The following is a 27,183-nucleotide window of genomic DNA, read 5'->3' as shown; positions in this document are numbered from 1 at the left end:
GCACTCACCAGACTTTGTACATGTATCATCTGGGTCAGTATCCAGGTTTATTGGTGAAGTGTAGAAGCCTGCTGACGTTTCGGTCACTATAGACCAGCGGTTCCCAACCTTTTTTCTCTCCTGTACCCCTTATTAGGCTTTGCATTGATAAGTACCCCCTCCTCTCATTTTGAAATATGGACAGTACTTAGCGGTATGTGGATCCTTATGCATGTCCTTATATTAAGGAGGAGCGTAGGAGTAGTATACAGCAAGGAATCATGCCCTTCTGTGTCTAGACACTGGCGTGTATTATCTCCATGATTCCCGCTAACACCAGTAGGATTAATGCTGCTGCTTCCTCCACCTTTGTCAGTGCTGGGAATATGAAGGCTGATGTCTGAGGGCAGCGCGGGAAGCTCCCAGTGGATTGCTGGTCAGACATATGACACAACATAGTTAGTCTCCATGGCAATGGGTCTTCTTCAGCCATCAAAAGACCTTTTCATCGTCCGCCATTACCAATATTATTTTCAAGTACCCCCAACTGGTCTGCAGAGTACCCCCAGGGGTACTAGAAGCCCAGGTTGGGAACCACTGCTATAGACCTTCATTAAGGCAGCAAGAACATCCAGCAAGTACAACAGGTTGTCAAAGTATAGGGTAGGGAACTGGGATTGTCTGCATACCAAGTGTAAGCTGACAGCCTTTCAGAAACTCTGCAAATAGAGGCATCTGTAACATTAACTGTTACACTAATCCCATTCCACAGATTGAAGATATTAACTCTGTTTCTTGAAGAAATACCCCTGATGAAGTCTTGATTAAGACAAAATGCGTTGGGTTACCATTTTGCTTGTATGAATCCACTTCGATCAAGTTTTCAATAAATCTGGATCATTGATTTTGGACTATTAAGAACCAGACAGGTTATTCTCAGTGAAAGAACTTTCCAGAAGTTGTCATTTTGACCTGCTTTTATCTAATGTATATATATATATTTAGGTATTTTATAAAGCATCCTCTTATACATCCATATCCTACAGGGTCCTCAGCTATTTCTCTAACCAAGACACACAGAGTAGTACAAAAGAAAACTAAAATGCAGAGAAATCCCAGACCTCAGAATGAAGAATTAAAATGCTGTTTTCTTTACTATCCTATGGGGACACGTGATTCTGGGGTGGGTACTCTCAACCATTAATATTTGGGGCCTGAAAAAAACGATGTATTGCATCCCAGCACATCCCACTTTACCCGCTGACACCAGGCATGGAAGGGAAAGGAGTTTATGCCGCATGGGAGTTACCACAACGGCTAATTGGACCTACAGCAGAAGCCATTGTAAAGACTGTTAAATCGTCCTACTATTGCGGACACCCGCTACAGAGGTGAAAGTTTTGACATCCCGCTATACCTGCATACAATCAGCATTGAGGGGAAAAGCAGCCACTTTTGTGAGGGCGCTATTTAAATGCCCAGTATGATATATAGCAGCAGCTGCAGATATTGATAGGATGCCAGCAACAGTTAATGCTATCTCTCTTCATACCTGACTGCCACTTCAGGTAAATTCAGGCCCCTCTCACTCCATGACCCAAGTCTGCTCTCACTGCAATGCTTAATAGTAACAGTGAGTGCTAGACTATGTGACCGGAGCAGCAGAAGGATCCTATCTGGCCAGTCTTTCCCTTCATGCATTAGGTCTCTCCTTAATGCTCTCATCCGTCATCCGCTGTTCAGATCACGAGACAGGAAAGAAGAAATCAGGTGAGAATCAAGACCTGTGCAGATTTTTCCTTCTTGCTGATGTGACCGGTGTCTGTTAATCTGAATACACCTTCAACCATATCTCCCTGCTTAAGTACCATTATGTGATTGATAAGCAATAACTGCTAAATAATAGTACAAGTGTGGGTCTAATGCTGCATAGAGATGTTGTTTTGCCTGGGATAAAAATAATTGGATTATTTGTCACTCTAAGACAGGGTACTTAAGCTATGTTGCTAATTAGACAAAAAAAAATTTCAATGGATTTGTTCGGCACTCCGGACGAGATGTCACAGACCGTGGTGCCTTCCTTCCAAGGTAATAGAATAGAGACCAAGGGCTTTTGGCAAACCCTATAGAATAAGGCGGCACTCGAGTGCCGCCTTATTCTATAGGGTTTGCCAAAAGCCCTTGGTATCTAATATATATATATATATATATATATATATATATATATATATATATATATATATATATATATATATATATATATATATATATATAGCTCCCACACAAGAAACGGCACTCCAGAGGCAATTTTCAGCGTTGCAAAAAAATGTGTATTACATCAAGCTTTCGGGGTATAACCCCCGTCGTCAGGACACACTAGAAAACCTACAGCCTAGTGTGTCCTGACGACGGGGGTTATACCCCGAAAGCTTGATGTAATACACATTTTTTTGCAACGCTGAAAATTGCCTCTGGAGTGCCGTTTCTTGTGGGGAGCTGTGTTTATTTATTTTGGGCACCGGGGCTGGATGTATTTATTATTGGAGCGCCGGCAGAGTTGGACAAATATATATATATATATAGAAAACACTTGTGTCCGGCACTCCAACACTGTACAGATCAACCCTCGGCAGGTGCCCGCATCCACTACTGGAACAGCATATACAGAGAACAATGATGCAGCACTCCAGCCTTGTACGAATAGCTGGTTTAATAATTAGCACTCAGCTACGTTTCAACATTTACATGTTGTCTTCAGGCATAGATATATATATATATGTGCCTAACTCCGGGGGCACCTCCAGACTCAAAATATTGGCCTGAGAGGCCCTGAGATCGAGGATCTGGAAAAACAAATAATTTAACTTCCCACTTAATTAATCTGGTGTATTATAACCATAGTGGGAAATTCCAGTGCGGGACCCATCAAAAAAAACATCTTAATTAGAGGGACGCCCCCAGAGAAAAAAAGAACACACTCCCACAGAGGCGCGGGGCAAATGCTTTTACAATTTGAACAAAATAATTTTTTGAGAATTTCTTTTTCATTCGAAATACAATACTAAGAACAAGGTGGAAGAATTTCTACACAGATCATTTTATAGCCTCCAACACTGCTGTAAACATTGTTATTGTATAGTAGGTATTACAACATGTAATACACCTACCTCATCAGGGAAATCTTTAGGATGTGGAGAAGTAAAACGTATTCTCATTTCTGGGTCTATTCTGGAAACCTGATCCAACAGATCCACAAACCGCAGTCCTCCTGTTTTAGGTTTGTACACAGTGCTGAAGCCACGGCTAAGTTGAGAAGTTTCAGCAGTTGGAAACGGAACTGAAGCTCTATCGAGGTAGCTATTGACGTTTTGACCCAGTAAAGTCACTTCTTTTATACCCTGCAAAGCAACATAAAACTATTAGAAAAGCTACAGATACAATAACATATAATCATCACACCAAATCTTTTAGTCTCGTAAGTATACGGACATTTATTGACAGCAGTTGTCTATTTGCTAACATAATGCACCAGAGATTAAGTACAGAAGAAGTTACATTTCTTGCAAAAAAAAAAGCCTTTAATAGCTAAATTGGGGAATTTGTAACTGCATCCGAGTGATCGGTGATAGTGATCGGTGTTACTTGCCGCACTCACGGATGACCAAACCCGTTGGTGACAAGAATTAATTGTTGAGCATGCTGTGCTCTACTACTACTCTACTATAATGTAAGTTCAAAAATAATGTGTTTTTTAATTAAGTTTAAAAACATTACTGGGGAAAAAAAACTTTCAATTCCCTTCTACAGATGGAGCCGCGCTTCTTCAACCGCCCAAGATTGGTTTAGCATGCCTGTGAGACATTCAATTCTCAGCAATGGGACGCATGAGCGTGTGAGTCGGTCACGCATCCCTGTCTTGGCGAATGGCACATCACAACGGAACGCCCTGTGAAATCGAATAAGCGTGGCTCCCTCTGTACACATATCAAAAACCCCTTTCTCATCAATACATTACCAACATGTCCCTTACTGATATTAAACTCATTATTAAGCCTTTTACAGAAAAACGTCATGTCCTTATTGGCCAACTTTAGCTATTGAAGTGTATAATAATTATTGGGAGGGTGTGTCAGAAGTATTGTCATGACATTTTTCCCTTCAAATATAGAATTCCTCCTCACCCTACTTTTTACCCACTGGGGCTGCAAACGAAAGTTGGGTACACACTGAATGACATGTATACTCAGCAACATCTTGAGCGATAGGACTAGGCAGGGTGCCGGAATTGGCATGTGCATACACACTTGACAATGCCAACCGTAACAAGGGACGGTGGGTGATTAGAGCATAGGCTGCTGCATTCCTTAGCTTGGCTCTGGTTAGCAACAGCATCTGTCATCATACATGTACAGATGACTTTAAAATGTGGCCCACAGCATGCATAGCTTAAAAGTCCCGCTGATTAAACAGAGTGTGGAATTGAGAGTAAAAATTAACACATGTCAAATTGAATCAGCTGCCAAAGTTAACATGTTTCTGGTGGCGATACACTGGGTAGAAAAAATAAAACTAATGCAGGTCATAATGCTAAATGTTTTCTAATAAGAGAGATTATCTTACTTTATCAGACAACATTCTGACTTCTTCCAGGATAGAATGGAGGGGGCGGCTTCTCTCTCGCCCACGGGTGAATGGAACTATACAGTAAGTGCACATATTGTCGCAGCCTCGCATTATGGAGCTATACAATGAAAAGGAGAGATGAATGCTAGGCAGTACTGAAAACACTACATTGATCAATGACTTTCTGTTAAATACAAAGTTGCACTAAAAGAAGGAAAATACATATCTGTCCTCTAGTCGGAGGCCCAGTGAAGCTGGTGGCATAATGTAGGCTAGGTGCGGGAATTTTCAATCTGCTACATATTTATATGGATGTGGTAACTGATATTAAATTGGCCCTTGCAGTGGACCATCCCATCATTCCTGTACTGTATAGGGGACCAAAACTACATTAAAATGTACATATAGCACTAAGCAAACCCCTGGGTAGACCCATCATCTCTGCCCGGGGGTTTCTGTATCAACCGGTAGTACTTGGGACAATTTTTTACAATCATGTGTCCAAAATTAAAAAAATATATACATACATACACACACACACACACACACACACACGCACACACACACCACAACTCGGCGGCACTCTCAGGATGGTAGAAGAAATGGTACTTGTTTCCTAGCATGGCACCACCGATTCTAATTGTATGCCATCGGGTCGGAAAAATCGGTACAGATTTTACCGATTTTTACTTTGGACCCAATGTTAAATGGTCCCTGAGACCCGATTTTACATAGGAACCAATGTTAAATGCCCCCCAGACCCCATTTTTAATTGGTTACCCACCCTGATGGGTAATTACTATGTCAAATGCCCCCCTATTGTTAATGCCACAATCAATGTCAACCCGAAGCGTGGCGAGCGTAGCGAGCCCGTGAGGGGAGGCGGTACGCGTCCTCCGACCTTTTCATACCCCCACTAGCCACATTGGCGTGGAGTTGATTTTATATAGTGTGGCGAGCTACCGAGCCCAAAGCACCGCGAGCCCCGCGAGGGGACGCGGAATATATGTGAAGTAATCCACGTCCCCTCACGGGGCTTGCTGCGCTCGCCACGCTTCAGGCTCGGTGGCTCGCTGCGCTCGCCACACTATATGAAATCAACTCCACGCAGATGTGGATAGTGGGGGGTATGAAAAGGTCGTAGGACGCGTTCCGCTGCGCTCGCCACGCTTCGGGTTGGGGTTGATCGTGGCGTTAAAAATGGAGGGGCATTTCACATACAAATTACCCATCAGGGTGGGTATACAATCAAAAATCGGGTATGGGGGGGGCCATTTAACATTGGTTCCTATGTAAAATCGGGTCCATCGCTATGGTCGCATCGCCATTATAATGGCATGCGATGCGCCCGATTTAATACGGCCATTTAACATTAAATACAATGTGAAATCGGGTCCATCACATCGGTCGCATCACCTGTCGTTCTAATGGCATGCGATGCGACCGATTTTAAAATTGTACGTAAAAGCTCTTAAACTGCCCGAAATCGGGTCGGTCGGGTCCCATCGCATACCTTAAGTTAAGGTATGCGATGGGACCCGACGGGCGCCCTGCTTGGAAACAAGCACAGAAGAAATCAAATGTATAGTTTCAACGTTTTAATTGTACTTAAACAATTTTACTCAGAAATAAGTGGACGCCCTCAGGGCTGATCCAGGAGGGCACCCAGGTAAATACATTACAGTTAGTGGAGAGCTGGTCCAAGTCTGTTATTTATATATATTATAACATGCATTGATGGTCAGATAATAATTTCATTTAGAGTTCTCTTCTATTCATTCATTTTGTTAAATAATCAAAAAACTAACACTTTTTGAAAGCATTCTTACATTGCACCGTTCCTGCCTAAACAAATAAAAATCTCTGTACTGTGCATGTCTACAAAACAGGCCGCACACATATTCTTGTATGCTCTCCGCTCATGTAAAACTAAAAGGTGTGTTCATATTATGGCAAATAGATGCAGATGGATACAAAATAGTAATAATCAGTCCTGAGGGCAGACACAGATGTAAGCGGATAGTTACAACCAACCGCACTAAAAAGATGCTACTGATTGACTGATTGAAGATTATTCGTCCTTGAGAAGAGTTATGCTTGATGTTTTGAGATGGTGTTTTATTATATATCACAAACTTACTAGCAAATGTGTATTTAAAAATGAGTATGTATGCGATATATTCGTCCTTGAGAAGAGTTATGCTTGATGTTTTGAGATGGTGTTTTATTATATATCACAAACTTACTAGCAAATGTGTATTTAAAACTGAGTATGTATGCGATATAAGCCTAACCAAAACTCTGCAAAAAACTATACTGTAGGAGATGTATAAATCTTGCAATTCATTTAACTCTGAATATACTGTATGCACTACTGCTTATTTTACAAAAGCAGTGAATGAAATTCAATTCATTTTGTTCATTATGTTTGTTTATATTACACAAGTTACACAGCATATGAATCATTATATTACTTCATGTACTCAAAAAGGATTTTATGCCACTTCTATTATCATGTTATTCAATAGTACCATCAAGCGGGGGAGGAAATTAGAGCATCTAGCGCAGCGGTGTCAAACTCATGGCTCTCCAGCTGTTGTGGAACTAAAATGTCCCAGCATGCCCTACCACAGATTTAATGTTATGGGTTGCTAAACTGTGGCAGGGCATGCTGGGACGTCTAGTTCCACAACAGCTTGAGGGCCATGAGTTTGACACCACTGATCTAGTGGAAGCCTCAACAAATATGAGTAGAACATTCAAACTCCAAAAACATACTGTAATGGCCTGGTGGGGAATCAAAGTCATGACTCCAGCGCGGTAAGGCAGCAATAATATATTATATTATACTTGTGTGGGCAGGCATCGCTGCGAATCCTACAGTTATAGCCAAGTACAGGTTTACAATAAATATTTAAATGTAGTTTCATTATTAATATTAACCTGGCTAAGTTAAAGCTTCCAATGTTTTTTTTTTTTACATGGACCTTAATTTTTGTCTGCTGTTCTAACACATAAAGGATGACTTACACAAAAGCGGATACATTGTTTGTAGTGGTCTGTACCGGTATGATATCAGCATAGGTCTCATCTAAGGATAGTAGCACATTGGCAGCTTGCTGACCAGTTTCTGCTACAGCAAGAAGTCTTGGTAGGTCACGATACGCATCAGGGCCAGCCAATATATCCACAGACTTCTCCCTCTGCAGGATCTCCTCTTTCAGCCTCTCTGCCATGCAACCTACAGTAAGTAAGCCAAAGTCATTTATCTAAAAATGCTAGCCAAGTAGAGATTATTCATTTACATCTGAATCAATAATCCTCCAATACTGAATGCAATAATAATAATTAAAAAGCTTGTAATTAATCATCTTATGTAAACACTAAGGGGGTCAATCCTATTAGCCGCAATGTAAGTAAGTTTTATTTATATAGCGCACTTTCTCCAACAGGACTCAAGGCGCTTTACAGACCTTAAAAATAACAATGCACATACTGCAATACAAAGGGTTATCAGTACAAGGAACAGGCAACAATGGCAGTACAGATGTACATCACACATACAGATATGCACAAGACGCTTTCTAATAAGGGACACGAACATGGGGAACATATTTACTGAGCTGTGCAGTACCCAGGCAGCCATTCAGCGGCGCCACATGGTGATTGCACAGCCAGCTAGGTAGTCAGTAACAGTACTGATATATACATATATATATATATATATATATATATATATATATATATACACATACATACACACACACACACACACACACTAGATGTACTCTAATGAGGCACACAGACATGGGGAACATAATTACTGAGCTGTGCAGCACCCAGGCAGCCAAGCAACGGCGCTACATGGTGGCTGAGATATAAGGAAGTGAATGAGAATAGATGCAGGTATAGATTGTAGATAAGTAAGAGAGCTGTAGTTGAAATACAAGAAGAGTGCTGTGAGAACAGGAGGGAGGAGTGCCCTGCTCTAAGGAGATTATAATCAAGAGGGAGGGGGAGACAGACAGGTGACATGAGGTGCAGGTAAGGAGACCTGAGGCAAGAAGTAAGCATGGCAGGGATGGTCAGGACACGAGGCAGCAGGTAAAGAGCATGGACAAAGTAGTCCTCTCTCTCCTCCATTCCGCCTCTTCCCCCTCCACCTCGAGCGCATCGAGCCCTTGAGGGGCGGCGGTACGCGTCCTCCGACTTTTTCATACCCCCACCATCCACATCGCCATGGAGTTGATTTTAGATAGTGTGGTGAGCGCAGCGAGCCACCGAGACCGAAGTGCGGCGAGCGCAGCAAGCACCGCGGAATACATGTAAAGTAATACGCGTCCCCTTGCTGTGCTCGCCACACTTTATAAAATCAACTCCACACCGACGTGGATAGTGGGGTATGAAAAGGTCGGGGAACACGTACCGCAGCCGCTCGCCACCCTTCGGGTTGGCGTTGATAGTGGGGGTGGCGTGGGGGTGCATTTTTGAGATACAATGCATAAGATGCCATACGACTGAATATCGTGGGCGCCGTGATAGGAAACAAGTACCGATGTTTACCTTTATGTCCTTCTGTGTTCCTCCAGTATTTCTTTATGTAGTTGTTCAATGTTTGTTAAACTGTTTCTTTAAGGGAAGGGGGGGGGGGAGGGGAGATCATGGGAAGGAAATATAAGGACTCTCACCACACATGAGGTAGACACCTTTTATTACGCACACAACACACACATGGCCCCTGAATAAAATTCACAGATGACCACATTCACACTACACACATACAATAAAGCCAATCAACACATTAAAACCCCCAACCCACAAAAGGAAAACTTAGAAGACCAAAAAGTAAAACAATACCTCCTTCCTTGTTCCCCCAGGGGAGAAAGGGCATAGATGTGAATATAGATATATGTGTCTCTGGTTAGAGAGAGATACCAACTCAACAGGGGAGAATAGAATATATATGTTAGATGTAAATGCAGAATATGCATATTTTTGTTATGTGATTATACTGTGAAAATAAAAAGAAGATAAAAAAAAACTGTTTCTTTAACTGTTCAGATACTACCCTTAGTTAATAACACCTTTCGTTAAAACAGCAAGCTAAAAGCACTGGCCACACATTACAGTTCGCAGAAAAGTGCTCGCTGCTCCATAGGGTGGTGAGCATGTTTCTGCGAATTGAGGCTGAAACTAACCTCAGCAGGGTGCGATATCGGGTGCCACTGCCATCAGTTAAATGTCGTGGCAACGGAGCCTCGCACCAAACTTGATAAAGTCCCCAGTGCGGAGGAAATGCGCCGGTGATCCTTACAGCCACAATTTCAGATAAGCTGTGGGAGGACCAGAGCCTTGGAGAAATTACAACTGGAGGATACTATATGGAGTAACCAGGACTCCTTTTACACCTCTGCCCATTTTTAGAACTGTTTTGCTATGGTTCTAGATGCCTCTGAAATTATTTGGCAAGTAACGGCGTGGATACATTATCGAATCTGATTGAAGGAGCACCAGGTAGGTCCCATTCTCCTATTTTTGTTTGTTACATAATTACAAATATTAACGCCCCTGAGGTAAGATAATGTAAAATAAAAACATACCTAATAAACCAATCCTCAGGGGACCACGGGATTTGCATCGCTTTTGTTTTAGGGAAGCCAGTTGCTGTAGACGGTTCCAAATAGTCTGCTCTGCTTTGTCCCTGACAAAATATATCAGAGTTATTGCACACAGAGAACAAAGACTTTGTTGTTTAACTAATAACTTTAACCTCAATATGCAGTAAGTGGCATCTATTTATGCCTTTCCTATTTATTGATAATATTTAATGATGGATACAGGGGTAGATGTATGAAGCACTGATAAGGGAGAAGTGATAAAAGTGGCTGGTACTTTATCACCAGCCAATTAGCTCCTAACTGTATTAGTGTTCATTCTAGCACCCGCTATCTTTGAAAATCCATGCAGTTCCTGTTCCCTGCCTGGGGTGTCGCTGTCTGCTGTGGTGTTTCTAGCACAGGTCTGGTTTGTATATCAGTGCTGATATACAGACCACACTGTGCTAGAAGAACTACAGCAGACAGCGACACCCCAGGCAGGGAAGAGGAACTGCATGGATTTCCAAAGATAGCGGGTGCTAGAATGAACACTATGTATTATACTGTAAGACATAACAGAGCTTATCAAGTTAGTTTCTTAGGGTGAGAGCTGGATTAAAATAAACAGCATCCACTTAACACTTTGTAAATAGAGTCAACAAAGCTATTGACAATTCAAGTATAAGTAGCTTACTAGCCACTAGCGGCAGAAGAACCAGAATTATGTGCCTGTAAAGGAACTAACCTGGTGCCAGACTAGGAGGGGCATATTTATTAAGGTGCGGGTTTCTAGAAGTGGAAATGTTGGCCATAGCAACCAATCAGATTGTACTGTACTTATTTATCTAGCACTTTTTAGAAAATAATACCTGGAATTTGATTGGTTGCTATGGGAAACAACAACTTTATAAACCTTAGGATATATATATATATATATATATATATATATATATATATATATATATATATATATATATATATATATATATATATATATATATATATATATATCCCTAAAAGTGCCAAAAACATTAAAAACTAAATACACAATGATGTAACTAAGGGCCTGATTAATGTAAGTAAGGGCCTCACTGAGCAGCTGTCGTTCGCGGCTTGCAGCTTAACGTTGCTCGCCCCTGCACTAGTCAGTCATCAGGTGGGCAACTAAGGAGAAGGACCAGACATTATAAAGAATATAGCCAGGGGTTAGCCAACCTCCAGGAAAAAATGATTGACATGTGCCACAATTGCTTGGAGACAGAAAAGGAGCCAAGGCCCTGCTTCTCATGGACACACAGTGACGATTGGTGCCGATATTTTGCCAAGGCAAATAAATCAACACTTTTCAATGGGGTTTTTTTGGTACTTGTTTCCTAGCACGGTGCCCGTCGGGTCCCATCGCATACCATAACTTAAGGTATGCGATGGGGCCCGATCAGACCCGACCGACCCGATTTTCGGGCTTTAAAGAAGTTTCTGTACAAATAAAAAATGTGAAGTAATGCGCGTCCGCTCGCCACACTATATAAAATCAAATCCACGCCGACGTGGATAGTGGGGGTATGAAAAGGTCGGAGTACGCGATTTGGTCGCATGCGATGCGACCGATTTTTCCGACCCGATGTTATACAATTCAAATCGGTGGCGCCGTGCTAGGAAACAAGTACCCTTTTTTTTTTTAGTCTGATTATATAATCGGCCTTTTCAATTAAAGTGTGGATTTTTCCCTTAGGTGAAATAGGTCATAGAAAAACACGCGGATCAGCAAAAAAAGATGCCTTTTTGACCCAAAATTTTTAAATAAAATTGCATCAGCAAAACATAACTAAAAACGGGCGTAACCGCCCACAATTGAATTCACAAGCATCAATGATTATGTAACTGTGGGGTAGATGTATGAAGCAGTAATAAGGGAGAAGCGATAAAGTGCCTGGTACTTTATCACCATCCAATCAGCTCCTAACTGTCCCTTTTTAAAACAAGCCTGTAACTTAACAGTCAGGAGTTGATTGGCTGGTGATAAAGTACCAACCACGTTATCACTTCTCCTCCCTTATCACTGCTTCATACATCTACCCCAGTGTTAGACAATATTTGGTTTCAGACCACCTTTCTCCATAGCAATTTATGTATGTCCATGTTTATTTGTAGGCTACTTTGTTTCACACATTGCGTAGCACGTGGTCCGGCTTCAGACCTGATTCAGGCTTGTTCAGCAGGGGCCTAATTTCTCTCTGTTTCTATGGGGGGGGGTCCTGTGCATGCACATATGAACTCCCCCTGTGTAAAGGCGTTCAGTGAATCTCACACTCACAAGCGTTCGCACTGGTAGGGGGAGGGGGGTTTCAGGGTACAGCAGCAGGGAAACGTCTAGTGTTTTATGGGCGTCCCCATGAAAATGCTTGGCGTTCCCTGCTTTGAGTGGGTGGCTGACGTCACATGACGTTAGCGCCCACCCCTAATTCGGCAAGATAAAAGTCAGTTCAGACTGACTTTTATATGTGAACGGCAGAAAAAAAAAATCATTCAATAATGAGCAAATTATTTTTTTGGCCAGGCGGCTGCTTGCGAGAGGATGTGTTCACGTACACATCAGGCCCTTTGTTTTTTTTCGGGTGCCGGACGGGGTCCCGACAGGCATTTACCCGACATCGGGATCCCAACTGTCAAAACATCGACAGCCGGGTTCCCGACGGTCACCTGCTATTTTCCCTTGTGGGGGTCCATGACCCCATAGAGGGAGAATAGAATCAGTGGCGAGCGTAGCGAGCCACCGTGCCCAAAGCGTGGCGAGCGCAGTGAGCCCACAAGGGGCTTAGTTGCGCTCACCATGCTGTCTGAGTCCGGACAGTCGGGATCCCGACTGTCGGACCCCTGTACCACACCCGCTTTTTTCATACAGCGCTCCTAGATGCGTTTTTAGCAACATTTTCTATTGGAGCGTGAGGATGCACCAACATGTGCCCAGTGTCAGAGGGGTGCTGCATCAGTGATTGTGAAGACTGGTATAAAAGGTAAGTTGAGATTTGGGACAGTATTCAATGAGGCCGTTTAACCCCCGCGCCGGCCACTCACCATATTCATTGTTCCGGGGAACCCTCACTTTCAGATGACAGCGAGGTTTTCCCCAAACAGTGAGGCTCCTGGCTAATGCAGAGAGCCCGCAGCATTTAGCCGCAAGCTTCGCCGTTATGGTGGATGCACATGCCGTTTCCCCATCACTGCAAAAACCCAGCGAAGTGGAAACGGCGTGTGCAGTGGGTCAGTTGAATACTGACGGTGCAAGCTGTGACAGCGAGCAGTCAGCAATGCTCGCTGCCACAGCTCGCAAAAAGCATTGAATATACTCCATTGTTGTATCCCTGATGAAGGGAAGAAAATGTTGTTGCATCAATGGCTGACACACTGCCTCCTGTTGTCCTCAAGAAAAGTGAAAAGTAAATTAAATAGTATTACAGATCTTTGTCTTTTAGAGATCATTTAGGCAAAGTTTTAAAACAGTTTGGACATTCATATAATATGATCATTAATAGTGTATTTGAATTCTCAGGCTGTTCAAATTTTTTATATAAAGTGGAAAAGCAAACTATGAGATGAATAACTAATCTAATAAACACAGGCATTGCATCAATAATTAAATATTATTTTAAGTTTTTACCTTATAGAACAAGTAACCAGAAGGATCACATCAGCCTAAAAGGACAGGAAAATAATTGTATCATTAGAAAAAAAAAAAAAAAGAAGAAACCAGAAGATAAAAAAAATATACGGTATATATTTATTTTGATTAAACGGGACAATGGATTTTTGTTTTGGGTTTCTTTTATTTTTACAGTAAATGGGTTAGTGGTTCCCAAACTGTGCACCGCAGCTCCCTGGGGTGCCGCGGCGCCAGTACTCAAAGAAACAGCCTCCTCTCTTTTAACTATCCCCAGGTGGGTGCAGGGAGTGAACGCTGGGCGAGTCCAAGGAGTGAGTGACGGGAGGGGGGCGGGGAGTGAGGCAGGGACTGATCTAGTCGGAGTCGAAAAGAGTGAGCTGGCCGCAGGAAGGGAGAAATGATGGCGCTTACCTGGGGAAGGGGAGGTACTATAAGTAATTTGTGAAGCTGGCCAGGTTGGGGGGGGGGGGGGGGTGCCCAGGGCAGTGTTGCATAGTAGCGAGTTATAGGGCTGGGTGGTGTTTGGCAGAGCCTGTTTAAGGTGGGGGCTCTGGGGGTTAGTACCCCTGGGCCCCTGCTCTAAAGAGAACACTGGCCCTGACAGATCGCTTAGCACACAGAGCTGACACATTGCTGTGTGCTGGGCGATCTTGCTGAAGCGCTCTGAGCGATCTAGCATCTCCCCGTCTGTAGGCCCCTTATGATGATCAGTTTTGCTCGGCTACTGCAAATGGCTACAAATGAACCAGATCTTCTTTCATCCTACTACAAACCACCAACCTTGCTATAAAAATCAATAGTATTTTATTTGTATGTGAATTTTCCACAAGGGTCACCTTGTTACCCATATTAATTATTTTGGCTTAGGGGTGCCTTGAAAAAGTCATGAAGGCCCAAAGGGTGCCTTGGACTGAAACGTTTGGGAACCACTGGGTAAGAGTATGAACAATAAACTGGAATCAAAATAATGTAATGTATACAATAAATGCTTTAATATAGATACAGTACATCAAATTATGCTTAACTGTACATGAAAGGAACAACCTATTAACCCTTATATAAAGAAGCCTTAATAATGTAAAACCATAAAGAAACCAAAAAACAAATCGTCACAACACAAATCGGCAGAAACAAAAACAAATCGATCAACATGGACACCATCTAAGTGTACCGATGAGCTCGCCATGCTTCAGTCACACTATTATAATCTCCCACCATGCCTTGGTGGATGGTATGGTATGAAATACCGTCTGTCGGCACATGTCGCCCTATTCAAATGAATAGGAATTTTGAAATCTCCTGCCTGCCGCCATCCTCTCTTCTGCCAGCAGTGGTGGTGCAAAAGAGGGTTGACGGAGGAGCACAAACACCCCTGATCATGGCCACACTGATTGATTAAAGCCTCTGAGTGTTTACTCAATCGTTCGATGGCCATGATCAGAGGTGTTCTGGATTTTAAGGGAAATCGGATTGGATCCAATATCTATCCGTGTATGGGCACCTAAAGCGCTCTGTAAAGAATACAAATTGACATGAGACTAATTTATTATTAGGGGATCTTCCAATAACACTTGACACTTAATACCTGCTGGGATGCTGGCACACCTCTGAACTCTGGGCTCTTACTGTTCCTGATACAGGGATTCATTGGTTTACTATGTGATTTACATATAGATTTAGTTTTGCCATAAGTATTGGTGACATATATTATTGAAAATTATTGTATGATAGTTTTTGATAAGCTGTTGTGATTATTGCTGCTTTTTAACTTGTTTGAAAACCAAACACACTTTGCTGTACAGTACAGTATATGATGTTTTAATAAAAAGTAAAAAAAAAAAGACTAATATTAGAGACTAAATATTATTGAGCAAATATCACTCACAATATTTTTATTTCGGCGTCTACTACATACATTACAGAGAATGTACATAAACCAATTCAATAGATAAGAGTTACCAGTCCTGTTCTCTTACCTCACCTGCTGTGTTAATCCGGAGATATCCACTTTTCTGCAATATGGACCAGGCGATTTCTGTGTCACTAACATTCATCTGACATCCATAGGTCTCAAAATACACTAAAAAATGTAGGAGTGGACAACAGAGGGATTAATGCATTTTTTTATGCATTTACAATGACAGGGCCCTCATTACATATGGTTCTCATGGACACAACTTTTCATCCACCTTGTATGCCCCAGTTAATTTGTCTATGCAAGTTTTCTTTTTCCTGCAATGCAATTACTTTCCCTCAATACAATAACACTGATTATAGTAAAGAGAGTGAAAATGTTTTACAGACCTTTGTTATTCACTGGTGGTATGCTCTCTGTTATATAATGAGGTGCATCTTCTTCCACAGAGGGATATAGAGTAGGAGAGGAATTGGCAAAAAAATCGTTTAGACGTGGCCCTGATGCCAGTCTGGAACTAAACTCTTCCTTCCTAGCTGTGCTTTTCTGAGCACAAGAGATGCTGGACGATAGACATCTATGGGAAAGCCATACTTTAACTCTGGAAAGAACGCGATATAGTTTCATGGGTTCCATGAGTGACAAACAATGCCTACAGTACAAAAAATAAAACACAAAAAAAGTTAGCTTTGAAATTAACTATAAAATCCTGAAACTGAGGAATAAAGGTTGTTTATCAACTTCTTATGGTGTGTACACATGGTGCAAGTACCATGTAATGCGATCCCGGTGCGATCAGATCGCATCGCACAGCATGCATGTGATCTTCATACAACTTTAAATATATAGTGCACATCTGCACTATATAGTCAATGCAGCCAAGACTTTCTGCTTGCGATACATGAATGCACATTAGGATCGCAAGGGTTAAAAACCCATGTGATCTGGATGAGATTTTGACTATATAGTCAAAATCTCATGCAGATTGTACCCATTTGTACACACCATTAGACCTGAGGGGAAGCTATTTACATTTATGAATATAAATTAACCATTCAATATTATTATTATTATTATTATTATTATTATTATTATTATTATTATTATTATTATTATTATGGACAAGCAGCAAGGTAAGCATGGATGGAACAAACCTTGGTCTAGAAACGGGCATTCGATCACACCCCAAGTCATAATAAACCTTGCTTTAGCTGTATACAATGTTTATGCTGAAACACAAATATTTTAACATTTCACTATAGATTCATTAGTAATACTGCAGTACTAAATGCAATATGCCGCTGGCAATAAAGATCGTTATTACAAGGAACGCTTAGCATGAGAAATGATTACAGCATCACATCGTAAACACAGAAATATAGCAAAAGGTGACCATACACTAGTGCGATTTGCTTGCAGTTTGGTCACTTTTAATGAGATTGTGGCAATAAATCACATGAAAAGCATCCAAATTGCCTGTTGTTGACATCCAGTCCGATGTGATTTTGTGGTCCCATGCACATTGCATCGGAACCGGAAGATCGCACATGCTGCATGCTAATTTTATCACGTATCAGCAGGTTTGGGGTGCACCACTGAATGTCATAAACCCAACTAATAGGATACTACTGTATTTATGACACATTGAGAGTCTCTCTCTCAAGTCAGTATCCTTAGAGACCACTATCAACTAAACAAAATTTCTTCTAGATCCTGGGCGATTTTGCCCAAAACAATCCTCTCCCTCTGTTTTTTTTTTTTTTTAGTAAATGTGCCTTTACTCAAGTAACTCGATGACATTCCATAACTCTCAATACTAGGGAACCTCTGGCTTTCCCAGCACTCTATCACTGTCAGTGATTGATGAGACTTGTAGTTTCACAAGCCTGAAAACAAACATCCAACATATGACGTAGACTGCATAATAAACACAAAAAATAATTAATAAAAAGTTGCTTAAGCTGCCTTTATTTAATACTACAAGAAACTTGCACAGTACTGATACTCCGTTACACAGAATTAAGAAAACTATATGCATAACCTCTCCTTCTTCATCTACCTCGTGCGATTATAGAGTATAATTAGTGGGTATAATCGGGTATTTGCGCACTCCATTAGATATTACTGTACCTTGCCGATCCCGCACTGGAGATATCACATTAGGAACAAACCCGGCACATGCAGAGGACACAGCGCTGCTTCTACCGACCAGGAAGAGATGGATGACGTCATCATCCCTAGCCACACACTTACTACTGCCAGGCTACAGCGACACCTAGTGGATGGATATACAAAAGCGTCGTATACTCAACACTCAACATGTACGCTGTTGTGTAGCAAATAGTATAGCTAGCTAAGCTAACTACCTGCTATACATGTCAGTGGTGCGAGTAACTGCTGGCATCAATGAGAGTTTTATCATTCATTTTCATTATATATATATCCTCAATGGCTGCTACCCAGCTCATCTTCCTCTCCAAATGTGCTATGGGGCCGATTGAGACCCATTCGTTATGGCATACCGCCCAACATGACCCTCTCCAGGAGGGACACAATGCTGTTCCTGGACTTCCTTTTTAATTTAGGATTTTCATTACCTGTGTTGAATAGGTTAATTGAAAATAATGTTTTCACATAGGTTTTGGTGATCATACATTAAAGGTGCGTACACACTGGGGGAGATATATTGCTCAGCAATATATTGCTCAGTGTCTCCTGTTCATCAGCGACCAGAGATGGTCAAGCTCCTGCGACCAGCGACCATTAGGGGGCTGAAAACGGGAGCGCACACCGGACGATTTATCGCCGGTGCACACTCCCATCGCTGGCAATATGGTCGCTCAGCGACCATATTTTCAGCAATATTTGCAATAATCGCCCCCGTGTGTACGCACCTTATGAGGGAAGCAGGCTTGCCTATCCTCCAGGAATTGCCGGGAGGTTCCCAAAATTAGGGTCCTCCTCCCGGCCGCCCGGGAAGGTGGGCAATCCTCCCACATTTTCCAGGCAGCCCCCGAACTCCCCTCCAATGCTGCATAAAATTACAGATTTTAACGGGTCCGCGGCGAAGGGCGGGGCTAAAATGATGCAAATTGTGCATAACGCATCATTTTAGCCCCTCCCCCATTTCATGGACCCGCAAATTACTTTGTTTGACTGCCATGGGGGCGGGGCTTGATGAGGTCTGCCCGTCCCGCCCCCCTGACATGCTGTTGATTAACTGTGAAGATGATTAAAATACATGTTCCGTGACTCATGTTACATATGACTCAGGTTCTAAGTTCAATATATTAATTGGTTTTCAATGACTTCTATATATGTTCAATGTTTACACGTGTGATATCGATACGAGATAAATAATTATCATACAATATACTATGATCTTTTAGCAACATAAATACAGTATACTAAAATGTTAGCAGCAATGTAAAATTTAATTATCATGTATTGTGTCCTATATTTCATGAAATGACTCATATTTATTTAGTATTAAATGAAGGCCCATACACTCTAGATATGAAAGACAAAAGATATTGGTGAACTATTTCCCTTGAGCTGATCATGAAAGATATTCTGCATAATGATTTAACAAAATATATAAAAGATATTGGCTAAAACCGAGGGTGTAAGGTGATGGCGGGCGAGAGTGTGTGGTGATGTGGGCTAAAGCGGGTGTGGTGAGAGGGGGAGTGTGGAGACCGGGGGTGAGGTGGAAAGAGGGGAGGGGAGAGAGGGGGTGAGGACAGGGCCGGTGGGGGGGGGATGCAGCCTAATCGCTCCAGGGAAGGGGGGTGGGGTGGTAATGCAGCAGCACCACGCTCACCCACTGCGTCGCTCCACGGGGGGGGGGGGATTCGCTCTATGGGGGGATGGTACCTTGTGTCGGGTGATGCGGCGCAGCCATCGCCGCCTCATTGCTGCACGCCGGGACAGAGGGGGGGGCGCAAGGTGAGGGGGGAGGAGAGGTGCTGCTCACATCCATGGCCCAGCGCTCACTCGCTCCAGCAGGGGGGTTGGGGTTGATGCGGCCACAGCCTCATCGCTCCTGGGGGGGGGGGGTGGAAATGCGGCAGCCCCACGCTCACCCACTGCGTCGCTCCACGGGGGGGATTCGCTCTATGGGGGGATGGTACCTTGTGTCGGGTGATGCGGCGCAGCCATCGCCGCCTCATTGCTGCACGCCGGGATGGCGCAAGGTGAGGGGGGAGGAGAGTTGCTGCTCACCTCCATGGCCCAGCGCTCACTTGCTCCAGCAAAGGGGTTGGGGTTGATGCGGCAGCAGCTGCGTCGCTCCACGGGGGGGGGGGTGTCAGGTGGGTAATATGCTCGGCGGGGGGATGGTGAGGGGGGGAGTTGCCACTCACCTTCATCCTGGGGGGGATGAATCCTTCTCTTGACTTCCTCCCTCAAGTGGCCGGCGCCCTGGGCAAATGCCTAATGCTGCCTAGTAGTGGCGCCGGCCCTGGGTGAGGTGACAGTGGGCAAGAGGGGGGTAAGTGAGAGGGTGTAAGGTTATGGGGGTGAGATGATGGGGGGAAAAGAAGAGACTAGGGAGAGGAGGCAGGTCTCTCTTTACCAGCATTGTTGGCCTCCCGTTCACCAACGCACAACTCTCTTGCGGCTGGGTACCGACATAGGTGTTCCTCTCTCTGGCACCACTGCAGGTCTCCATCGCGCTGACCACTGCTGCTGTTGTGCTCTTCCCCTCCACCGCTGAAGTTGTTCTCTCCCCGGCCCTGCTACAGGTGTTCCCGATCACTGCTGAAGTTCTCCCTCAGCCCGGCACTGCTGCAGTTTTAGTGCTAATTACATGTAATACCCACACCAATAACCGATAGTAGTAGCACTGATTAAACATAACGTCCACACCAGTTGCTGACAGTAGTAGTGCTGTTTGGATGTAACGCCCACACCAGTAGCTGACAGTAGTAGCGCTAATTACCCTTTATGCTATGGGATCGAGAACACTCTTATGATGAGGTGAAGGACTCTGATGAGGAGGAATGCTGGGTGCACACACCCAGGAGAGCAGGCAGGGTGTTGAGAGGGGCGGCCCCATTAGCATATGTGAATGCCCAGTGTTTCATGGGCATTCCCATGAGAATGTTGGGCATTCTCATGCTAATGAGGCCAAGACATGGGCACCAGGGGCGGGCAGCTGACATCACTGGATGTTAGCTGCCCGCCCACTTTCTTCTGAACAGCACGCATGCTTCAAAGCACCCTTACATATGCATGCATGTTACACATCATTCGTTGGTCACCGACCATTGAATGATGTGGGTGTTACCCTGCACGCTGCGAATGGATGTTTATGTAAAACATCCATTCGCAGCCAGTGCAAAGGAATGCGCCTTGCGAATTGTGGGCCAGCAAACACCATTAGCTAGGCGGGCAGGGCCGGCGACAGGGGGGGTCAAGGGGGACATGTGTGATGGGCCCCAGCGATCTGAAGGGCCCCAGAGCCCGGCCAGGGTCCGTCTGTGTGTTTCCCCCTTGGCCACAGCAGTCTGGTGTCTGTGTGCTGCCCGACTGACTTGTGTGACAGTGCGCACCGCCCCCGGGACCAGGGTCTCTCCTGCAGGCTGCCGCAGTGCATGCCAGTGCTGATGTGCACTCAAAGTGTCCGGACTCCGCCGGCGCCATCAGTCCAGGTCGCAGCCGGCGCTCAGCGCTCAAAGGCTGAGCCTGAGTCGGCTGTGTCTCTGCTGCACTGCGAACCCCACCAACCTTACTGCGCATGTGCGGCACACCTGATCTTTCTTATTCCACACTGTGGGTGCCTCCGAGTCATTCCCTGCTGCAGCGGTCCTGAGTGCGGAGATTCTACTACTGCCAGTTTGGAGAAGAAAAGAAAAGTCATCCCCTGTGTAAAAGGTCCCCCCTTGGATCCTCAATGATATAGGTAAAGTAACTTAAGGAGGGAAGGAGGCACGGAGATGCCTGGAGGCTGGAGCTCATCTCAGAGAGAGCCAGCCAGGCATGGCTGCATTTCAGTGTGCTAGTGTATGTAGAAGTGCAGTGGCGTAACTCCCGGAGGCAATGGAGTCATTGGCCGCCGGGCGTTAGCCATAAGGGGGGCACAGAGGAGTCGGCAACGTGCCTATGCACAAGATGGTTGTGTCGGTTTAGGATTACGGGGGGCGGGGGCCCCAGAAATATCAGAGTACAGGGCCCCAAGTTTTCAGTTGCTGGCCCTGAAGGCGGGGTTAGGTTGCATCTGAGCATATTAACAGAATAACCCCCATTATTCCATGCACACAATGGGCCTGATTCTGGTACACTCTCGAATGGACAAAACCATGTGCACTGCAGGTTGGACAGATGTAACGTGCCAAGAGAGTTAGATTTGGGTGAGTTGTTTTGTTTCTGTGCAGAGTAAATACTGGCTGCTTAATTTTTACACTGCAATATATCCGTTTAAAGTACAAACTTCACCCAAATCTAACTCTCTCTGCACATGTTACATCTGACCCCCTGCAGTTCACATGGTTTTGCCAGAATCAGTCCCAATGTGAGAGCACACTCAAATCATTTCCATCCAACTCAGCACCAGGCCCTGAATATGTACACCAGCCATTACAGGAAGTCAACCTCTTTCTGGATAAGACACACCCTTCATATATAATGTATAGATAATGAAATAACAAAATGATCCTCCTTCTATGCCATTTTTAACACTTTATTAACAAAACAATAATATGACAAAAAAATAATCTCACAACAAAGCTTTTTGTTTGCTCCAATTTACAATTCTTTGCCTGTTGCTCGACTCTATAAAAAAATCATAGTATGCCCAAAAAATGTGCCAGGTAGATCATTTAAATAGCACATACACTATGTTGGAGTAACAGTATCGTCATCTGTCATTTTCCGGCAAACCTGATGCACCAAACCCTTCATCCTCTGTCTTATTTCCCATACTGCACATTTGCCCCAAAGAGAAGGTAGTCCTGAAAGAAAACAGAATATCAGTACATGGTGCTCGATGCTTATAAACCCTGTGTACGATTGTCTGTTGCTTAAGGGGTTGTGTAGTGTGTCGTAGGAATAAATACTGCCCACATCACTTCACCACTATGTATATAATATCCTCTGTACAATTCATAAAGAAATAAAAAATACGATTTAAAACCATAGCAGATATGTATTTTAGGTCTTCAGTCCCACAACGGATTTCCAATACCATATACAGTATGTATTTTCTTAAGGTCCCCATACACTAGTGCGATTTAGCCCTTTTCTACACGATTTTCATGCATCAGACCGATAAATCATATGAAAAGTGTAAAATCATATGTCTTTGACTTACAATTCTGATCCTGTGCAAATCATATCGATTGTCAGTGGTGAATTGGATCCCATACAATACTTAATATGCAAAATGACTGCATACGATGTATCGCATGCGATGCAGCCGCCAGAGAGCTGCAGGGGTATTGCATGGAGAAGCGGAAGGACATATCTTTTTTTTTTTTTTAATTAAGGCATCCTTTGTTATCTTTAGCATAAATGCTTATCCTGGTTGTTATACAGTGTTGTCAATCACAAGTGTAAGTAAAAACGCAGTTAAACTAAATATATAGTCCGGATTCAATTGTCATATCACTCCCAATCTGCCATCTAAAGAGACGGAAGCTGGTGGGGTGATGTGCAATTGATTTTTTTTGCTTGCAAAAAAGTCCAGTTTTCACGATCAAACAGGTGAAGTTTCAGATCGCTGCCCCTGGGGGGGGGGGGGGGGGGGTGCCAGCTGAAACTATCACGCTGGCAGCCATCTCTGCCTGAATGGAGCTGCATTGGAATAGCTCCATCGGGTGCCCTCTAGTAGCTGCCGGTGGGCAAAATTAGAATCTAGCCCTATGAATACAGTTTGCATTGTCTTCACTTGATTACTGCAAAATGAAGAAATATTACACCTTGAGACATTGGGCCTAATTCGGACCTAATTCGGCCAAATGAGCAGCATCGCGTGATCTCTCTGGTAATAGTTAGCTGAGCCTGCCACCCCACCAGAGTGTAATCCTGCCCTTCGCAAGCCTGCAAATGATTAGTGAATATGTCACCGCCCAGCTAAAAGCTGCATATCCATTCACAGCACACTCACCATAAAATGATTTCCTCACTGTCTGCAGTTTCTGAGTAGCCCTGGACTTCTTCAGTGGCTGCATTGGAATCAGCCTGGTTGAGGCCGGAGCTGACGTCACACACCCTCCCTCCAAATGCCTAGGCACACGTGAATTTCCCCTGGGCATGCCTACGTTTTTTTCTGACACTCCTATGAAATGTCCACTTGCAAACGGCCAGCAATCAAAAAAGTAGCCGGACTTCAGGTCTTGCGCAGGCGTAGTGCGACCTTTATGCATGCGCAGTCATTCGCTAATTGCAAATTCACACAGCAGCTGAACCATTTTACATCCCTTTCGCATACCTCCCAACTTCTGTGTTGGGGAAATAGGGACACCTAAAAAGGTCTGAAAAAGGGGCGGGCGTATGCAAATGAGGGCGCAGCTTATGCTAATTAGCCGCAACCTCATTTTCACACGAGAATAGACGCTGTGCGCATGCACACAGCATCTATTCTATTAGATTGGGGGGTCTCCCAACTGCCACCCCCCACAGCGGGACAATGCCTGCCGTGGGAGGGACAGCGGGACAGGACCCGAAAATCGTGACTGTCCCGATGTAATCGTGACAGTTGGGAGGTATGCCTTTCTTAAGGTGCATACACACTAGACAACAATCGTTAATAGAATAAACTTTAATGATATATTCGTGCATTCATCTAGTGTGTACACACTATGGTCCTGATTCAGTCCTGACTCCTAATTAGTAATTAGAGTATTCGCAAATGGAGTGATTATCAAATGCCGGCGTGAATATCTACAGAATATGCGCATGGATCGTAAATGCACTATGGCCGGAAGCCAGCATTTGCGGCTGGAAACCTTCCGGTTTCCAGGTGTGTCTGATAAAGTGCAGGTATACCCAGGCATTTTTTAGCAGGGTCTGTGACATATGCGGCGACCACTTTCACCCTGTCTCAGACCTGCTCACATTTGTATAAATGGCAAAAACTGTGCAATGGTTCGGGAATGCGAATGGATTTGTGAGTGGACAGCGTCTAGTGATTCTTATGCAATTCTCTAGCAAGGAGCTTTTTTCTTTTTGTCTGGGTGACGGCTTTCTCCTTGCAGTTCACTGCAAATTCTCTAATTAGCGTTCAGCTCTGAATCATGCCCTAAACTGTTAAGGCCCCCATACATTAGGCCAAGTCAGACCCAATTCTCCTGTGAGCCTCCCGGCAGCTCCCCGGGTGGCTCACATACAATTTGGCACTTGATGAGCCAAATTTTACATGTGATAAATTGCTTGCGATTTATCACATGTAACGGGGAGCTGCAGCGGGCGGTGAGGAGCAGGGGGCGGCGGTGATCCTCATCAGGAGGAGCAGTGGGGCGGGCAGCGGGTCACTGAGAGCTTAGCTGGCGGCGCTGGTGAGTGCTGACCTGGCCGGGCGGTGTGATCACAGATATCAGCAGCGCTGCGGGACGGGCAGTGCAGTGGCGGGTATTAGATTTTTAAAATACCTGTCCAATGACTGGCCGTTCTCTGATCTCTCGGCCAATCAGAGACCGGCCAGTCATTTGACAGGTATTTTAACAATCGAATACCCGCCACTGCGCGTCCCGTCCCGACTCCCGCAGCGCTGCTGATATCTATGATCATCACCGCCAGGTCAGCACTCCCCGGCACCGCCAGGTCAGCACTCCCCGGCGCCGCCAGCTTAGCACTCAGGGACCCGCTGCTCCCCCGGTGTCTGCATGCATATGCCTGTCAGGTGGGCAGGCATATGCATACAGGGAGGTCGGACGTGATCTTATGTGCTGACCGTCCGACCTCCCTGATCCGGTCCGATACGCACGGGACCGCGCATCGGATCGGATGAGATATCACACACCTGTGATTTTGGGCCAATTTCACCCGGTTATCGGCCCAAAGTGCCGAAATAGGATGAAATCGTCCCAAAATCGCATAGTGTATGGGGGCCTTTAATGATGCTCGCTCATGCAGATCGTTAACAATGTCATCCATCGTTCTGCATGTACATACAATGGAGGATATCGTTAACGAGGGGCGTGCTGCAGCTTTACATTTCCTGGTCATCTTTCGTGTAGACATTGCCTCACTTTTTATATAAATATTGATATGATATAAAAAGGATTCTGTAAATATATTTTATTCCTCAGTAAATATTATACAGTATTTACAAAGACTAGCAAATTAACTATAGTATGTGATCGGGACTAATAGACTCCTCCCCATAAAAGGTATCAATATTGTTGAACTTTAAATAATAAAATAATTATTTAGGAGGCAAATGTATAAATTGAAGAATTAAACATACTATGCTAAGTACACTTTTCTTCACAAATCAATGTCGACATAGGTCGGTATGGACACTGTCGCTACCATCACCGTCACTACACTCGCCATGCTTTGGCCTCCATGCCAACTCCAGTCCTCGAGAGCTACCAACAGTTCACGTTTTCCAGACAACCTAGCTTTTTACACTGCAATTTAGATTTCAGTTTCAATACACCCCACCCAAATTTAACTCTCTCTGCACATGTTACATCTGCCCCACCTGCAGTGCACATACTTTTGTCCATTTTGAGAACAAATTTGTACTGCAATCAGATCTGTGTAAGAGCCAGAGTTAGGAGCAAATACAAATATGGGGCCAGATGTAATATCGCATGAGTCTGGCAGCAAGTATTAAAAAATGGGTGCAGCATGTGTGGTGTGGGCCCCCCTGGGACTCAGGGGGGGCCCGTGTGCACTGCATACACTGCACCCATTATAAATATGCCTCACACAAGGCCATGCCCCCAGCCCCTCTGTCTCCGGGAATAGACGATGTTCACATGAACACATAACCGTGACAGTCCCACGAAAATCGGCACAATTGGAGAGAGTAAGGTATTTCTGTGCAGGATAAATGCTGCCTGCTTTATTTGTACACTGCAATTTAGATTTCAGTTTGAACACACCCCACCCAAATCTAACTCTCACTGCACATGTTACAGTTGCCCCACCTGAATTGCAGCATTTTGCCCATTTGAGAAAGATTCTGCTTTTGCGATCAACCCTGAATCAGGCCCAGAGTATCAAGCAAGCAGCTCCTGTCATTTTTCAGACACAGCCTGTACGACAGAAGCTGATTACTTTATCTCTCTCTACTTTATGTCTGTCCAACTTTGATAAATCTCACTCTACTGCAAGTTTTGACTCCTGTCTCATTAACTTTAAATCTCTCTGCACATCTAAAATCTGTTCTGTCCACTTTTGTCAAAGGGAAAATTTCTCCTTTTATCCGCCTTTATGATATGCTTCATTCACACTCA

General features: G+C 44.1%; 2 protein-coding genes across 4 annotated transcripts in view; both read right to left on the bottom strand.

The window, feature by feature from the left end:
* LOC146008479 (mitochondrial tRNA methylthiotransferase CDK5RAP1-like) overlaps positions 1–18,056 on the bottom strand; it is a 39,259-nt gene extending 21,203 nt beyond the window's left edge. The window contains exons 1-9 of one of the 3 annotated variants that reach the window (XM_083147815.1): positions 17,906–18,020; positions 16,930–17,004; positions 16,165–16,427; positions 15,837–15,940; positions 13,858–13,892; positions 10,203–10,303; positions 7,633–7,843; positions 4,600–4,720; positions 3,147–3,377 (exon numbers count right to left, since the gene is read on the bottom strand). In XM_083147815.1, the coding sequence (XP_083003941.1) occupies positions 3,147–3,377; positions 4,600–4,720; positions 7,633–7,843; positions 10,203–10,303; positions 13,858–13,892; positions 15,837–15,940; positions 16,165–16,427; positions 16,930–16,949 (1,086 nt within the window). In that variant the 5' untranslated portion in view covers positions 16,950–17,004; positions 17,906–18,020. Of the gene's footprint in view, positions 1–3,146; positions 3,378–4,599; positions 4,721–7,632; positions 7,844–10,202; positions 10,304–13,857; positions 13,893–15,836; positions 15,941–16,164; positions 16,428–16,929; positions 17,005–17,905 lie in introns of all 3 variants that reach the window. The other 2 variants (XM_083147816.1, XM_083147817.1) reach the window with 2 other exon arrangements.
* A 4,395-nt stretch (positions 18,057–22,451) lies between these two features.
* The window catches only part of LOC146008477 (bactericidal permeability-increasing protein-like), a 62,572-nt gene continuing 57,840 nt past the window's right edge, over positions 22,452–27,183 (bottom strand). The window contains exon 15 of the mRNA XM_083147810.1: positions 22,452–22,728. Coding sequence (XP_083003936.1) covers positions 22,687–22,728 — 42 coding nt within the window. The 3' untranslated portion in view covers positions 22,452–22,686. The remainder of the gene's footprint in view (positions 22,729–27,183) is intronic.

Source organism: Crinia signifera, chromosome 6 (assembly GCF_055691185.1).
Source record: "Crinia signifera chromosome 6, ASM5569118v1, whole genome shotgun sequence".
Taxonomy (NCBI): domain Eukaryota; kingdom Metazoa; phylum Chordata; class Amphibia; order Anura; family Myobatrachidae; genus Crinia; species Crinia signifera.
Note: the sequence above shows the minus strand (reverse complement) of the source record. Positions and strands in the feature narration are given on the sequence as shown.